This window comes from Vitis riparia, chromosome 11 (assembly GCF_004353265.1).
Source record: "Vitis riparia cultivar Riparia Gloire de Montpellier isolate 1030 chromosome 11, EGFV_Vit.rip_1.0, whole genome shotgun sequence".
NCBI classification, from domain to species: Eukaryota; Viridiplantae; Streptophyta; class Magnoliopsida; order Vitales; family Vitaceae; genus Vitis; species Vitis riparia.
This window is the reverse complement of record NC_048441.1, coordinates 16,483,831-16,495,407: the sequence shown is the minus strand read 5'-3', so window position 1 is coordinate 16,495,407 and position 11,577 is coordinate 16,483,831. Positions and strand designations below refer to the sequence as shown.

General features: G+C 37.3%; 2 protein-coding genes across 2 annotated transcripts; one reads left to right on the top strand and one right to left on the bottom strand.

Annotated features, from left to right (window-relative positions):
* Positions 1–927: 927 nt before the first annotated feature.
* LOC117925145 (BURP domain-containing protein 3-like) lies at positions 928–2,450 on the top strand. Its single transcript, XM_034844033.1, has 3 exons — positions 928–1,098; positions 1,213–1,315; positions 1,409–2,450. Exons 1-3 carry the CDS (start codon positions 1,060–1,062, stop codon positions 2,248–2,250), a joined length of 984 nt encoding a protein of 327 aa, XP_034699924.1. The 5' UTR covers positions 928–1,059; the 3' UTR covers positions 2,251–2,450.
* Positions 2,451–2,600: 150 nt separating this feature from the next.
* On the bottom strand, positions 2,601–10,164 carry LOC117925144 (kinesin-like protein KIN-13B). Its single transcript, XM_034844032.1, has 12 exons — positions 9,689–10,164; positions 9,405–9,587; positions 8,448–8,642; positions 8,120–8,227; positions 7,319–7,396; positions 7,147–7,228; positions 5,077–5,236; positions 4,683–4,985; positions 4,029–4,247; positions 3,439–3,943; positions 3,288–3,353; positions 2,601–3,208 (listed from the first exon to the last, which is right to left on the bottom strand). The coding sequence occupies exons 1-12, from the start codon at positions 9,833–9,835 to the stop codon at positions 3,032–3,034; spliced, it is 2,223 nt and encodes a 740-aa protein (XP_034699923.1). The 5' UTR covers positions 9,836–10,164; the 3' UTR covers positions 2,601–3,031.
* Positions 10,165–11,577: the final 1,413 nt, after the last annotated feature.

The window sequence follows — 11,577 nt, the reverse complement described above, 5'->3', positions numbered from 1 at the left end:
AAACATCGATTTTTTTTAATATATAAAAAAACAGGGTTGTTTTTTATTTAGAAATTATTTATACCTTTTGATTAAAAATTCATTATTCACCATGGAAAATAAAATAAAATATAAGTTTGTTTTAGTAAATTTCTTCACTTGTGTAACCTCTTTTCATTTTATGAAGTAGAAATGATGGATTCTAAAGTATGAATTTTTTCCTTAATTTTATATTTTTTTTCGTCTTCTATTAAATAAAATTAAAATTTTTATTGCTAAATTTTAATTTTGAATTTTGTATTTCCTTTCTGTTTTCTAGACCCAAACCTGCAAACCACGCATTAAAAAAGTGTCCAATAATTTTCATTTTGTTATAGGCCGAGCTAAAATGAATGAGCTTGGCCCATGAGGAGGCATACAGGTGACGGCCGTCCAATTTGAGTGGAAGGCTAGGTCTGCCAATATGTTTCAGAATTAGGCCCATTGGGCCCCAAAATCCATCAAAGTTTCATGAACCAATCTCTCTCTCTCTCTCTCTCTCTCTCTCTAGGGATCATGAAAAAGTATAAGAAAAAAAAATCTAAACGCCTCCAAGTATTTCCCATCTCTTCAAATTACAAAAACCATGTTTGAAGGACTGGCGTTAGGCTCATCCCAACCAGTGGCAAACCTAATAAAAATACATAGTCCCGTTGCCAACCAAATTCAAACCCTAATAAATGAGACAGTGGCACACCTGCTCAAATTTGAGTCAAAACAACATAGCAGAAGAACCCAATTTCAGCTGTAACCAATATAAACCCATTTGGCAGTTCTCGCCGGTTATGGTGTCTCTTCGTTCACTGCATTAAAAGCACAGCCCTATGTGTCCATCTCTCTTTGTTCAGAAACGTCACACAGTTTTTCACTAGTTCATCCAACCACATTAAATGAAGCAAACCATTAACAGTTGGAGCCTTGAAAGAGTTATTTCAGTAGTTCCCTTATAAATCGCGCCCCACAGTATTCCATGCTAGCTCATGGTTCACTCACAATTCTCTCCAAACTACAACCATATAGCTTTTGAGCTTGAGTCCTTCAATGGAGTTCCATCCTGTCCCCATCATCATCCTCATCTCGGTAAGGCCTTTTTATTCATTAGCTTCATTTTAAACGACCATATATATATATATCGTTAGTAGTAATACATACAGTAAGAGAGAAGGTTGATGAAAGCTGTTGAATTTGTTGCAGCTCGCAGTTGTTGTCGCTGATGCTACTGTGCCTTCTGACGTTTACTGGCAGAAGGTGTTGCCTAATACTGCAATGCCGAAAGCTCTCCGACATCTTCTACCTGGTCGGTCTTGTATCCGATCACTTATCATTCATTCACAGGATTTTTCCAGTACTTAAAAACGTTTGTAATTATTGTTGTCTGCTGGTTGAACAGAAGAGGATGAAGGTCTTGGGGATGAAGCAGTGGACGTAGGTGTTGGCGGTGGTGGAGTATCTGTGGGCACAGGACCCGACGGATCCAAGTACCTATGGTGGCGGCACCACCCACACCATCCATACCATCCATGGCACGAGCCATTTATATACCGTTACGCTGCTTCTCAGGATCAGCTCCGAGACGATCCGAATGTGGCTCTCTTCTTCCTAGAAAAAGACTTGCATCCTAGCAAAAAACTGAACCTTCACTTCACTAAAACTACAACCGGAGCCAAACTTCTACCCCGCCATGTTGCTGAAACCATACCCTTTTCGTCGAACGAGTTCTCAGACATTCTGAACCGGTTTTCTGTTGAGCCTGGATCGGCTGAAGCTTTGGAGATGAAGAAGACCATTGAAGAGTGTGAGGTGCCAGCCATGGAGGGAGAGGACAAATACTGTGCCACATCGCTGGAGGCAATGGTAGATTATAGCACTTCAAAGCTGGGAAAAAATGTCAAAGTTATGGCGACTGAGGTGGGTAAAGAGGAGAGTCCACAGCAGGAATTCACCATCTCACCGGGAGTTACAAAGATGGTAGGGGACAAAAGAGTGGTATGCCATGGCCAGAACTATCCATATGCTGTCTTCCACTGCCACGCTTCGCATGCAACAAAAGCTTACCTGGTTCCAATGGTGGGTGCCGATGGGACCAAAGTCAAGGCTGTTGCTGCATGCCACATAGACACATCCAAATGGAATCCCAGGCACTTGGCTTTTCAAGTGCTCGAGGTTAAGCCAGGGACGGTTCCCATATGTCACTTCCTTCCGGAGGACCATATCGTTTGGACTTCCAAGTAGAAATGCCCGACCCAAAACCACTGCTTCTTTGGGCTACCAGCTTTAGTTTTCTTAGAATGATAAGATAACACATAGCTCTAAGCGTACTTCAACTAAGATCTCTCCTATGTAAGATATATGACAGTCAGTCATACCTATAGCACTGGCTGGAGATGTGGGTTATTCAAAATAATAGTTTTACCACTTTTTTTGTTTGTCAACAGTTTGATTTTGTATTGTCAGCAGAAAATTAGCAGTAACCTACTAACATACCTAAATTACCGATCATAATCAGGGAACAGACAATGGCCCAGGGAATACCCATGTACAGCAATGGGATGGACTTTTTTTTAGCCATAGGAAAAGAAATGAAAAACAAAGGTTTCAAGGTTGTACATTGAGCAAGTCCATAGAGATTTAGCTGTCAATTAAAAGGAAGCAAGGTATCTATGGATATGCAAGTTCCGTATCTCACAGGCTTGAGCATCTCAAACAGGGTGTATGTGGCATTTAATAAAATTGCACTGCCGCAGAGCTCTACAAATGGATGCCGATGAGCAAATACATATTTATCAGGTTCCCTGTATACAACTCACACGTTGCTATGGCAACACACTTAAAAATAGCAACAATTGAGAGAAAAACACAAGGTTGCACTCCAAGCACCCATCTCAAAACAAATCTGTCACACTGAAATGGGTGGAACTGAACAGCTCCAAGCAAAACCTCCAGAAGGGAGAAATAAGTTCACATTAATCGCTTGATGAAATTTAGTGGTTTTCGTCATCGCTCCAGGGTGAAATCAATGACCAGAAGATACTAAAACATTATAATCATGCAAACGCCTCTGGAAGTGAGCCAAGCGGGTTTGTAGTTGCATAATACCTGCAGCCTTCTGAGAAAGAATGGTGTTTAATCTAGAGACATAATCATCCAGCTGATTGCCTGGCTGGTCAGCTTCAACTAACAGATTCATCTCCTGCACAAATGAATAAACTGAAATAAAGTATAACCACAACAACAAAAACTAAGTGAGCCAAACACTGATTGTCACTGACCTCCCTAACAATGTCCATGGTTTCCTCCACTTGTCTTCTGTGAGCATTTACAAGATCTTCCTCTTCCTAATACAAAAGAAAGACAAGTTTTATTTGGTAATCGAAAGATTATACAAGAAAAATCAATCTTAGATATTTGTAATGCCACTACCTTCAACAGGGCATTAAGATCATCATCTGGCCGCACGTTGTTGGCCTCAAAGTCTGGCAGCTCCCTCCGTTTTATATGAGACTCGGGTTTCCTCATCTTATCCTCCAAAGCTGATATTTGGGAGGTCTCCACCTTTTTGTTCTTTATCCAAGATGGTTTCTCTTGGTTATAGATTTCCTCAGAGTAATCGACATCATCTTCAGTTACATCACTTTGACCACCTCTTTGACCCTTATAGTAATCTGAATATGAAGATGCAGGTATATTGCCCTCTACCCTTCCACTAGGAACACGATCCACCTTAAAAGGGGGAGAGGTTTCTTTTTCAATTTGTTTGGACCATCCAAACCTGTTGATTTCATTGGGAATATCAGGTAAGTTGTCCTCAATGTTTGATGCAGTAGGTAAAAGTGAAGATACAGGAAATGCAGTTGAGTCTCTAAGGTTCAAGGATGAAGACAACGGATCCTTCTTGGAGATGTTCCCCTTTGATAAACTTTTTACCCTGGAATGCAAATATCCATCAGAACTATTCAAGCAATGAGAGAATGCACTTCTTTATACCTAGTTCTGTTGCAAAACTACATTACCTGTCAGCATATCTTAGTGTGTTCAGAGTATGTTCACATGACCCTGAGCTCGGTGAAATGCACGATATCATAACAGTGCGTGAGTCCCCAACAAATGAATCCCTAAGAACTTCAGTCAGCTTGCTTCCTCTGAAAGGAATATGACCTTGGTCATTGTCAAGAGCTCTAATGCATTCTTTCAAGGCGAGCAAGCTTTTATTAATTTCAGCACCTTCCATTCTGCAACAAAAAATTTAAGATTGACACGATTATTCATCCATCTGTGTTTTGAACATCTGTAATTACAGACAATCCCAAAATAAACAGAGAATAAGGTTAGATCATCCAGTTGATCCAGTATCTCCAGGGATATGTGATGGTTCCCAGGAGCAGAGCTAGCTTGGGCTTTGGAGGTACATGCCCCTCCTGATAAACTCAAAAGTCTTAAAAAACGAGGATTTGCTCCACTTCAATTATAATGGAAAACAAACTCTCCATTAGGCTAGAAATCATAATTTTGCTATATTTTACCCACACCCCCACACCCCCTGGCTCCGCCACTGTGGTTCCTAGTCTCTGTGCAATGTCAAGTGACATTGGTTCAAGAAATCATTGTATAAGGCATCTGAAAAGATTAAGTTTCTGAAAAACAAATCATATCCAAATAAACCCTACCTTGTCTGTTTATCATTATCTGTAGTATCTGCACCACGCTCACTTCCAGCAAGATCTATAAAAGACAGCTTGCCAACAAGTCGGGCAGGCTTTGATTCACTACCATCAGCTGATCTCTTGATAGCAAGCTGAAGTATAGCATGTGACCGGGATGATTCCTCATTAGCACCAGTTGTCCCAGTACTCCTAGTAGCATTTCCTTTCTCAATAAAATCCTTGATCGTCTCCACATTTGACACCCTGTATTCCTGCAAACCCACAATGCAGACCTGCTGTTTCCCATCCTCCCTCATGCAAAGCTTTCTGCAGAATAAAATTCCCAAGTTCATGGAATTGAACCTGATTGCAAATATTACTTGCCTAGCCAAGGCCCACAAAATCTCAAAGAACCTACCTCCGATCATTAAGGAGATCAAAAAGTTTCCCCCCATATATCTCAAAGAAGCTGACAAACAACTGAAAACCTTGATTCCGGTAAGTGTTGTGCATTAGTCTTAAAATATCTTCAGAAGCTTTAAGTGGCAATGGTTGCATTGTGTAAGTTTTTCCACTCCCTGAACAAGGGAATGAGATTAGCTCATGCTTATTTGCAGAACAGAAGAAAGTGAAGACAAAGTGGAGAGAGAGAAGAAAAAGAGAAGAGATATCCATAAAAAAAAGCCCAAAATAATCATGTGCATATTTGACAGAAAAAATAATGTGCACATTTGACAGACACTGTCCAAATACCATTTGCTCATGCATTTAGAGATGAAAAGCAAATTAGAATAAAAGCACATTTCCAAACATCTAACCAAGACAATCTGATTATCTTCTGCAAGAGAGAATAAAAGCATATGCAGTCATTCTGAAATAGTACATAAAAAATGTCTTTGAAAAGCTTGGAAAGATTCCAAATTTTTGGATATCAACTTCAGTGGGGAATAACTGAAGCATAGATAGCTTCAGTTAACCAAGACAATCTGATTATCTTCTGCAAGAGAGAATAAAAGCATATGCAGTCATTCTGAAATAGTACATAAAAAATGTCTTTGAAAAGCTTGGAAAGATTCCAAATTTTTGGATATCAACTTCAGTGGGGAATAACTGAAGCATAGATAGCTTCAGTTAACCAAGACAATCTGATTATCTTCTGCAAGAGAGAATAAAAGCATATGCAGTCATTCTGAAATAGGACATAAAAAATGTCTTCGAAAAGCTTGGAAAGATTCCAAATCTTTGGGTATCAACTTCAGTGGGGAATAACTGAAGCATAGATAGCTATTCTGGGAATATTCAGGAACAATTCAAAAGGAAAATCATGGATCTAGAATACTTCAGTATGCCCATCAGAAAAATAAATAAATAAATAAATAAATAAAAATAAAATAAAATCAGAATGAATTCCTGAGTTATTTAACTATATGCTATAAAATTACATCTCATATGCTTAATAAGAAGCTGGTAAGCAACCATGTGGTCTTTTTTAAAATGTCTACCACAAATTTTTGTTAAAAACCAAAATGGTGCACCTAAAGGGAAAGATCATAAAATTTATGGCTGAAATGAGGATGCTGAGATGGACAAGGGCCAAGAAAAGGGAGGATAAAATGAAGACTTATACATGCATCAGAAATTTGGGACCACCAGGAAAAAATAAGTGAAAATTAATGAAGATGGTGATGATCTAGCCACGCATAACTAAGACCATAATCATACTAATGACTAACATGGTTCAGGTAGAAGGTGCTGCTAAGAGAAGGAAAAACCTGAAAGGACATGGATTGAAGTAGCGAAAAATCAAAGGAAGAATAAATACATACGCACACCGCAGTTTTAAAAGACAAAAAAGCACCTAAGTCACAAAAGTTTCTTATAGCTTAGGCACAAGGAGTAACAGGAGGCATGTACCTGAGCAAAGTGAAATGTGACCTAGGATCATATCAATTTTATAAAACATGATCCAAAATCTAATCCAATCAATAAAAAAAATATAAGATTCTAAACATTTAAAAGAAACATACAACAAAAAAGTAATGATATTATATAAATTTCAACATACAATTAGAAATTTCAAGAATAGAAGTATTTAGAAAGGAAAAGAAAGGTAGACGAGAGATCCCTCTCCAACAAAGTGTTATAACTAGAGAGCAGTTGTGCCTTAGGACTAGGCATGCTTTATGTGCACCTTTTAAAACTATAATACACACATATTGGTGTGTGCTGGAACCAAAACATTACCCCAAATTGCTGATTGTGTTTACCATGCATTTGTCCAAACTAATGTTATAGGATACACAACAACACAAAGGAAAAACAAAGTGTCCCATTCCCCCCAAAAAGAGAGAGAGAAAGAACATAAAACTACAAAAATGAATTTCCTAATCAACAACATGGGAAATTTGTGATTTTTTCTATTAGTATACATGTCAATACATCTAGATAAACTGGTCCCAATTTAGGAGAGGAGGTTCAAACCACTTGCCTGTCTGCCCATATGCAAAGCAAGTTGCTTTTGTTCGTTGAAAAATTATTGGAACTATGGGCTCCACAGTCTCAGAGTACACCTACAGTAATTTTGGGGAAAAAAATCCAGAGATATTAAAATGAGTCGAGTCTTCCTTGTAGTGTTAATCCTAGACTTGTCATATGCTTACCTCATTATTTGAAACATCTTCATTTAGCACTGCATCAAAAACAAATTCATGTTTCTCAACATATTCTGTCAGGTCAACCTGCAGAATGTGCTCAATCAGATTTTGAAGTAAAACGCTTCCTAGATAACATCCAGTTTCATATCTACTTATACCTTGACAGAAAAATGTAAGCTGAGATTTAGAATAGGCAGACACAGGAAGGAATAAATAAATAGTCATCAAGCAACTTCAAGTCAGAAGATTCCGTCAAAAGCAAATGATTTATAATTAAGACAGAAACCTAATGAAACCTCTATTACAACTTAAACATTTAAAATCATCCCACTCTTTGTTTTGGGCCTCTAAAAACACAAATCATGCTTGACAAATAGTCCTATTTATAAATGCTTGGTCATTTATTTCTCCACTTGCTTCATCATTCATGCCCAATTTCCTCATAATGTGGATATGTAAGTGAAAGTCATTCTTAATGAACATAACTGATATGGTATGAAGTTTTACCATTTCGATCTCACACACATGGTGTAGGAAATTCAAATAACAGATATCTGGCAAACCACTAAAAGACGTATAGTCCATTTTTGTCCTTATGCAATCATGCAGCATGTTCAAGGGAATGATATTTTCAACAATGTCATAACAACCATAATGCAAATTTTGTCCAATGCATTGCTGTACTGTCTACTGGAGAGTTGAAGAGACAGAAAAATGATCATACAGCATTAACATAAAATCAACACAAGACAGACATTCCAGCTTAATGTTACATCTGTAACAAGCAATATCCCACCAGACACTTACTTTGAGTTTTGTTTCATGAACTGTGAGATAATTAGAATTTGGAACTATGCTGATAATGTCTTCTTCCTTCTTTGACATTTCCCTTTTATTAAGTGGTCTCTTGCGCACCTGCAATAAAATTATAATTACCATTTTCTCATCATGAAGAAATAGTACTTAATGAAACCACCACCTTGTGATGGTAAAAGGCGGCACAACTATAAAGGAAACCATTTGATTGTGAGACTTCAAAGATCTAGTGTTGCAATTTTTCCCTGAAATCAAATACTCGAGTCTACCATGCAGTGAAAGATAACTGAGGGATTGAAATAGTACCGAAGGAACATACCACAACTTTGATCTTAGCAACATTACTAGCCTTCTCTTTATCAACTGAAAAGCTTTTGAGAAGGTTATTATCAGACAAACCACGGGCCTTGTTTGCAAGCTTGTTGTTGGTAAGGTATGGCTCAGAGTCATCAAAACTTTTACCATAAACATGTTGACGAAATGATGGTCCATCGTACAAACCAGGAACTGGAATCTGCCAATGGTTACACAATAACATCAAAGAATCAATATGTGCAAAATCAGGTGCTTCCAAGTTTTTACTGATTTGCCATGACAGCAATTAAGTAATCACAATCTTAGCAAGTGTTAAATCATGGCATGGGACTGTGAGATACAAGTTTCATGAGGTGATTAGATTGTCCGCTTCTTAAAATTTGAACACAAGGGTCCCATTTCATTTTTTCATGGAAGAAACAAAACATCACTAATTAAATGATGTTTAGGTTTTCCAGGACATAATTTGTTAATCTGATCATTCTGTTTTCTCAAATCCTCGGGAATGACGAGGAAAAACGAAAGACAAATGCTTGAAAAGGAATCATTTTCAACCATTCGCCAGCATCCTTTTTTTCTTTTCTCCCATTCTCCCCAAAAACCAAACAGGACCTAATTAACTCAGTGCTCTCCTTACTCCTGAAAGCACTAGCACACAGTAAATCAAACGTCATCAATAACGAAAATAGATTCAAATCAGCAAAGACAACATATAAATTCAGCAGAATCCCTAAAACTTATGAAAATCATAATTGATAGCAACAAAACCCAAGAGCTAAAAAAAAAAAAAAAATCATATTTTAAAATAAATAAATAATCAAGGCGTTGTTCACTTGTCCAGAAAACAATTTTCTCATATTTTCCATTTTTTGCCGTCTGGTCCTAAGAAACAAGATACTCGACTGAGCTAAAAAATCACAGTATGTGGGAACCAGGAAACAATGAAAAAGAGAGACACTACCTCCGGCAACAGCTCCGTATCAAAGGAGTGCAGATCCAACAATCCAGGGCTGAGCACGTCGTCCGCGTTTTTCCTCAAGCTCGACGACCGCGAAGACAGCGGAGGAGTGGAAGGATCCGATCCCAGCTCACTTGCACTCCTCTGCACACCCCTCCCCATCCTTGAACTGTACAAACCAAACTCCTGCACTCAGATTCAAACAACAACAAACGTAAAATATAATGCACGGATCGGATCGGAGGAGAACTCCCAAGACACAAATAAAGAACTGTCACCGGCACCACCTGCAAAGCAGGAACTGTAGGATTCGAGGAGTGGAGATGTTGTAGCCATCTGGCATTGGACGAAGCCTCGATGAAGTTATCGGAGTACTGCCGGTGGTGGTGCGCATTCGTACCCGATCTCTGCACCTGCCGCCCAACCGCGTTCATCTTCCCTCACCCCCGCCCAATCCGATTAGGATTTGTACTGAAACACAAGTCAATTTCAGAGTTTTTGTTTTTGCCTTTGCTTTCTGAAAACAGAAACGTGTTGCGGATGTTGCCGGCCGTACAGTGAACTACTGCGGAAAGAGAGGGAGAGAGAGCGCTTTTGAAAGAAGCAGCGATGGAGAGAGACGGAGGCGCGCCTTCTTGGTGGGATGATATTTCTTTATTCTACTGTTTTTGAAAATTTGAAATGATTTTCAAAGTTTTGAAAGCGAAGACCGGGCCAACTCTCGAGGTTCTTCTTCTTCTTTGTTGCCCTCGTCTGCAAATCAGAGGTGGAAGAAAAAAAAAAAAACTAATATACTGGAGACCGAGAGACCATGGCCTGAGGACCTGAAAGATACTGGACCCCACAGTATTTTGAATTATTGACGGCTCCTGGAGCGGGCTTTGGCTCGGTCTCAAGGGACCACGCGTCCTCCAATTAGATTCGTACATTAATTTATTTTATATTATAATTTATGCAAAAATATTTATATGAGAGGTCGATCACAAAAAAAAAATTATTTATTGATAATCAGTCTTACATGCAAATATATATAAGTTTCGTGCCTGCATGTTAACATGGATAAGGGAACGCCACGTCAGATGATGAGAAATTATAAATGGTATTTCCCAAAAGTCAAAAAGGAAAAAAACAGCAAATTGCCAAATTTATAGCTTTTTACCACAAAACCAAAATTATAAATTGTATATTTTTTTGTTTATATGAATTTGGAGAAGGTGGGTTGTTACTTTGTTCCACGTCTCCGAGTTTAAGGCTTGGGCGATGAGTCACGAGTTGAGCGTGGAGACGGTACATTGAAGTGGCTCCCACCACTGATCCTTCAACTACGGACGCATGATTGTTTGATGCGGTATACCGGGAGCAAATCATGCTCATGTGTGGCTTCAACTTTAGTCCATCGGATACCGATTCATTTTAAGGAAAAAAAAAAAAGGAAAGGCTAACTTTTGAATGGAAAAATCTTTGAATTCTTAATAATGAAAACTTCGTCTTGGTTTGATTATTTGTTACTCTATTATTATTGCGGTTGCATAAAATTTGACCTAAGATCATATGTGCATTCATAATAGACCCTTGACCTCATGTGTGCACAAAATCTTAGACTGGGTTTGTAAGCTAGTGAACCCAAGAATGATTTCGCTTTGAAGTTGTGTTACAAAAGATCCACTTGGGGAGAAAACATGTATGTTAGTTTTTGTTGTAGGACGTCAGCCTATTTAAATGAAAAAACAAAAAATGGCAATCTTGTATTGAAAGGGGATTAAAATCAATTTAATTTTATATCATAAAGAGTATGTTTGGTTCGAAAATAAAAATAAATAAAAAAATATTAAAAGTTAATAAATTAATTTTATAATTTATTTTATTTATTTTTATTAACTACATAAAGATTAAATGATTATAAAATATATAAAATTTTAACTAATTTTATTTTATGTTTGATTACTAAAAAAATACTAGAGAAATAAATAAAATACTAAAAAATGATTTTTTTTTTTATGTTTGATTTTAATATAAAAAATAAAATATAATTAAAATTAGTTAGAGATCTATATGTTTTTAAATAATTTAATTTTTATATAAAAGATGAAAAATAAATTAAATGAGTTTTAAATAGTATATGAAGTAATTTAATGATTTTAAATTTATTTTTTATTTTTATTTATTTTTTATTTCA

What these genes read in the sequence shown, in the direction of transcription:
- LOC117925145 (XM_034844033.1), top strand. Translation starts at nt 1,060, where the DNA reads ATGGAGTTCCATCCTGTCCCCATCATCATCCTCATCTCG. An exon ending in CCATCATCATCCTCATCTCG is followed by an intron (nt 1,099 to 1,212) that starts GTAAGGCCTTTT and finishes AATTTGTTGCAG; the next exon opens with CTCGCAGTTGTTGTCGCTGA. An exon ending in TCTCCGACATCTTCTACCTG is followed by an intron (nt 1,316 to 1,408) that starts GTCGGTCTTGTA and finishes CTGGTTGAACAG; the next exon opens with AAGAGGATGAAGGTCTTGGG.
- LOC117925144 (XM_034844032.1), bottom strand. Translation starts at nt 9,835, where the DNA reads ATGAACGCGGTTGGGCGGCAGGTGCAGAGATCGGGTACGAATGCGCAC. An exon ending in CTACAGTTCCTGCTTTGCAG is followed by an intron (nt 9,588 to 9,688) that starts GTGGTGCCGGTG and finishes ATCTGAGTGCAG; the next exon opens with GAGTTTGGTTTGTACAGTTC. An exon ending in ATACGGAGCTGTTGCCGGAG is followed by an intron (nt 8,643 to 9,404) that starts GTAGTGTCTCTC and finishes AACCATTGGCAG; the next exon opens with ATTCCAGTTCCTGGTTTGTA.